The sequence below is a fragment of the Limulus polyphemus genome, unplaced genomic scaffold (assembly GCF_000517525.1).
Source record: "Limulus polyphemus unplaced genomic scaffold, Limulus_polyphemus-2.1.2 Scaffold8695, whole genome shotgun sequence".
Lineage (NCBI taxonomy): Eukaryota > Metazoa > Arthropoda > Merostomata > Xiphosura > Limulidae > Limulus > Limulus polyphemus.
The window spans coordinates 1-4983 of record NW_013674305.1 but is presented as its reverse complement, the minus strand read 5'-3'; the positions used below and the strand labels follow the sequence as shown (position 1 = coordinate 4983).

The 4983-nt window shown below is 35.9% G+C and overlaps 1 protein-coding gene across 1 annotated transcript in view; it reads right to left on the bottom strand.

Annotated features, from left to right (window-relative positions):
* Positions 1 to 3911, bottom strand: part of LOC106475513 (bursicon-like) — a 7346-nt gene extending 3435 nt beyond the window's left edge. The window contains exons 1-2 of the mRNA XM_013936191.2: positions 3830 to 3911; positions 221 to 461 (exon numbers count right to left, since the gene is read on the bottom strand). Coding sequence (XP_013791645.1) covers positions 221 to 448 — 228 coding nt within the window. The 5' untranslated portion in view covers positions 449 to 461; positions 3830 to 3911. The remainder of the gene's footprint in view (positions 1 to 220; positions 462 to 3829) is intronic.
* Between the last annotated feature and the right edge of the window lie 1072 nt (positions 3912 to 4983).

The following is a 4983-nucleotide window of genomic DNA, read 5'->3' as shown; positions in this document are numbered from 1 at the left end:
CCTACATCTTACCTGTAGATGAAAGGAGCATGTTATCTTCCTACATCTTACCTGTATATGAAAGGAGCATGTTATCTTCCTACATCTTACCTGTATATTTTACATGTAGATGAAAGGAACATGTTATCTTCCTACATTTTACCTGTAGATGAAAGGAACATGTTATCTTCCTACATCTTACCTGTATATGAAAGGAGCATGTTATCTTCCTACATCTTACCTCTACATAAGAAGAACACGTTCCTTGACAGGCAAATGAAGGGATCACATGAACACGACAGTTTGGAAACTTCAGCACGTGCATCACAGGTCGAAGTTGACAATCATCTGCTTTACTCAACAGAGTGAATGTTACCAGGATCGAGATTACACCTCTCAAAATCCAGATGCTACCGGAACCGGATACTCCTCGTTTCGCATCGCTCCAGAAATAGCCAGCGATCTGCATGCTTAAAAAACGTCTAGAAGATAACAAGAAAATCCCAATACTTCATTTGGAAATATCTTAACTCCTCAACTTTGTGACAAATATGTGGTAGCGTTCTCTGTTCGGATAATTTTGGAGAACACAGTGGTGTCAGATACCTACAACTGGATACATGGAGAACACAGTGATGTCAGATACCTACAACTGGATACATGGAGAACACAGTGGTGTCAGATACCTACAACTGGATACATGGAGAACACAGTGGTGTCAGATACCTACAACTGGATACATTGCCAGTTGTAGGTATCTGACACCACTGTGTTCTATACAAGGATACAAATGCTGATAAATTATATCGTTATACTTTTACTAAATAAAAACTTTTTCTTCATTACCCATTCAAGCCGTCTCCAAGCATTATTAAACAAGGCATTTCTTTCAATCTTAAAAGATTTATAATACCTCCCCCCCCCGTGAAGGAGTACATGGGCTATCTGTGCTTTGACCACTAAGGGTATCAAAACCAGGTTTTTAGTGTTATAAACCTACAGATTTACTGCTGTGCCACTTGGAGTCACCTTAGAATGCTAAAGTATGCCATGTACGTCATGGATTTCTACACTTTCACAAAATATAACCCCTCTTCTTGAATTTTACGCGTCCTGTGTATGTGCTAAGCTCCCCCCCCCCCCGAGAAAGTTTCCTACGGACCCCAATTTGGAAACTACTGATCTGACGTAATGAACATCAATATTGGCAATTTCTGTTGGTAACGCTTCTTAGTAAGCTATAACGGTAATAGATATATTATTTTTAATCATCCGTGCTAATATGATGTTCGCTTTGTGCTCGTGTTTATTTGTTAAGTATTCGCGTCTAGAAGTATACAATAAACTCCTTGTATTGAGGTATTCCGCTTAAACGTGTTAAGAATTGGAGTTGTCATATGTTCAGAAATCTGTCTTGCCATTGCAGTGTATTAGTGTATTCATCTACATTTACTTTGTCGCGCTTCTCTCATCATTTGTCAACTTAATCTTAAAAACTGTGCCAAAATTCACGGAAGGAATGGATAGCTCACCTTAACTAACTACTTCACTTTACTCGTTGAATCTTTCCTTGATTAACCAGTTCATGTAGCAGGTTACCTTTCCTTGATTAACCAGTTCATGTAGCAGGTTGAATCTTTCCTTGATTAACCAGTTCATGTAGCAGGTTGAATCTTTCCTTGATTAACCAGTTCATGTAACAGGTTGAATTTGATTAACCAGTTCATGTAACAGGTTGAATCTTTCATTGATTAACCAGTTCATGAAGCAGGTTGAATTTGATTAACCAGTTCATGTAGCAGGTTGAATCTTTCCTTGATTAACCAGTTCATGTAGCAGGTAACCTTTCTTTGATTAGCCAGTTCATGTAGCAGGTTGAATCTTTCATTGATTAACCAGTTCATGTAGCAGGTTGAATTTGATTAACCAGTTCATGTAACAGGTTGAATCTTTCATTGATTAACCAGTTCATGTAGCAGGTTGAATTTGATTAACCAGTTCGTATCACAGGTTAAATCCTATTTTAACACACTAGTTACAAATATTACCCTACATTCGGCCACGTTTGTAGTTTCTACATGCTGTAGACACTTTCACATAATAACATCTCTAATGATTCTGTAAACTCTGAATCAACTTACAAGTTTCCAGAAGTTTCTCAGAGTAGACTCTCTATCCTCTGTCATATATTTTGACAGTCCTGTCATGACCTGGTGCTTTGGCTGATCACTTGTTATTGTGCTGATTTTTAAACTCTAAATTATCTCACGAAGATTACCTTTCAAGTATCACATACAAGGGTTGGTAGGTGCAGAAATATCCTCTGTTTAAAACACAACAGTGTTGTTCTTCGTTCTAATTCTTATAACACAGGTTGGTTGGTTTTTGAATTTCTCGCAAAACTACACGAGGGCTATCTGCACTAGTCGTCCCTAATTTAGCAGTGATAGACTAAAGAAGACAGCCAGTCAATGTCAGCCACTGTCAACTCTTGAGCTACTCTTTTACCAACGAAAAGTAGGATTGACCGTCACATTATAACGTCCACACGGCTGAAAGGGGCAAAGATGCTTGGTGACTGGATTCGAACTCTCGACCCTCAGACTGCGAGTCAAGTTCCCCTAGCCACATCAGTGTATGTTGAATTGATGTGTCTAAATCCAATTGGTGTTTTGGAATTATAAACGTCTGTTGGTCGTTGTACTGTGACACCAGTCCAAATTCACTACATTTTCTATATTAGAGATAACCCGACACTCAGGTTTATTCTGCTTTATATTTTATAATTTTATTTATTATATTGTGTTTTATAAATTTTTGGAAAAACGTTTCCAAAAAACTCTTGCTAATGAAAACAAATTCATTTTCCATACGATATCTTGCCGTGTATAATATTTTAATGTTAGCACTAAAATTGATCATCAATATTTGTATATTTGTAATCTTCAATTGGTCAATATATAAATTAGCGTGTCCCTAGGATGTACAAACCCGTATATAATATGTTGTATGTTAACACTAAAATTGGTCATCAATATATAAATTAGCGTGTCCCTAGGATGTACAAACCCGTATATAATTTTAGTGTTAACATATTGGTCATGAATATATAAATTACAGTTTCCCTGGGATGTACAAATCGAATAAAAAAGGATCTTTTTCTCATTCTTCAAATTTTTAGTTACTACATAACGTTTAACCAACTTCTTAACTGAAATTTCTTATCTGTTGTCAAGTAAGTTGACGCACTTTAGGGACAACAACATTTAAACAACTTAGTTTCAGTTTCTGAAACAACAACTTATTGAGTTATAGTTTCCGCATCACGTTTGCATATATATCCAGTAATAATCAATCAATCAGTCGCGTGAAACGTAAAATAAAAACCTCATGTATACACTCAAAACGTGTCGTCTGTGAACACGTGAGTCTCGTGCATGAAACTGTAGGGTGTACCATGTAAACCTCGTATAAGTCACTACATACATGACGTCGCCTATATACAGTAACGTGACCACATGGGTACCACTTTAGATTATAAATACTTAGGCTTAACTAATGATTAAATTAACCATACTTAGCCATTACTCTACCTTAACAAATAAAAAGTTGAGTCTAGACAAAGCAAAGAACAACCATTTCCAACGGATAGTCTTAATTTTGTTTTTAAGTTCTGTTAAATTTAAGTTGTGTTTTTATGCGTGACTTCTAATTTTACGAGAAAAGATAAAGTCAGTAAACAATGTTGCCCCTTCAATTATTTCATAGTTATACATGTGACGTAGTACCCATGTTTTTGTACTTAAACAAAAAGCAACAAATAAATATGTGCCTCAACGAAACAACGTACCTTATGGCGTTAGAAACGAACAGTCGCTGGTGGAAAACAGAACCAGAAGAAACTGTCTTTTAAATATCTTCTTACACTATATTTAAAGGCCAATCTTTCGTTTCTACAGCACCAATTAAACGGTGACATTTTGTGAATGCATTAGTTTCATTATGTGATTTCTGAATATAAAACAGTAGGACTTGTCCTAACACGGCCCTGTTGGAAATACGTATAAGTTGGAATTGCTCTAACCCGGCCCTGTTAGAAATACGTATAAGTAGGAAAACTAAGCATTTAGACCAGTAAATTACTTTTTCTTGCTGGGAAAGAAGTCGAATGAATTAAAAGTAACCTCTGTCGGAGGTTTCTTTATGTGAGAAGGGGCATGAAATTTTAGGGTTAGAAACATCTCAAAGCCGGCAGCTATTATCTGCTAACGACGTTGTTTTCGTGTATAAATATTTTCAAACTAATAAGCTATGAAATATTTCTTATTTGTTTGCTATCGTTAAATTACCCGGCATTAAATGCCAACTTTCATTTTTAGCGTATAAATTATTCTAATTACATTTATATTAATTAAATTCGTAGCCCACCACCTAATACGTTTGCGCTGTGGAGGCGTTATAATGTTGAAGTCAATCCCACACTTCGTTTCTAAAAGAGTATCCCAAGAGTTGGCGGTAGATGTGTTGACTAGCTGCCTTCCCTCAAGTCTATAATTTCAACAGATAGTCCTAGTAGCGAAAACTAAATTAATTACGCCTTCTTCGTGCTGAATAACACATAAAAAATAAAGGTATTCAGTTAATAGTTTATATACGTTTACTTTTCTAAAGAATGATATGTATTTTCTTACAAGGGATATTAAAAAAAACAAAGTGGTTCTTGATTGTCTCAGAAACGTCATTGGTATAAACATGAAACTCTCCATCGTCTGGAGAGTTTCATGTTTATACCAATGACGTTTCTGATTGTCTGGAGAGTTTCATGTTTATACCAATGACGTTTCTGGTTGTCTGGAGAGTTTCATGTTTATACCAATGACGTTTCTGATTGTCTGGAGAGTTTCATGTTTATACTGATAACGTTTCAGATTGTCTGGAGAGTTTCATGTTTATACCAATGACGTTTCTGATTGTCTGGAGAGTTTCATGTTTATACCAATGACG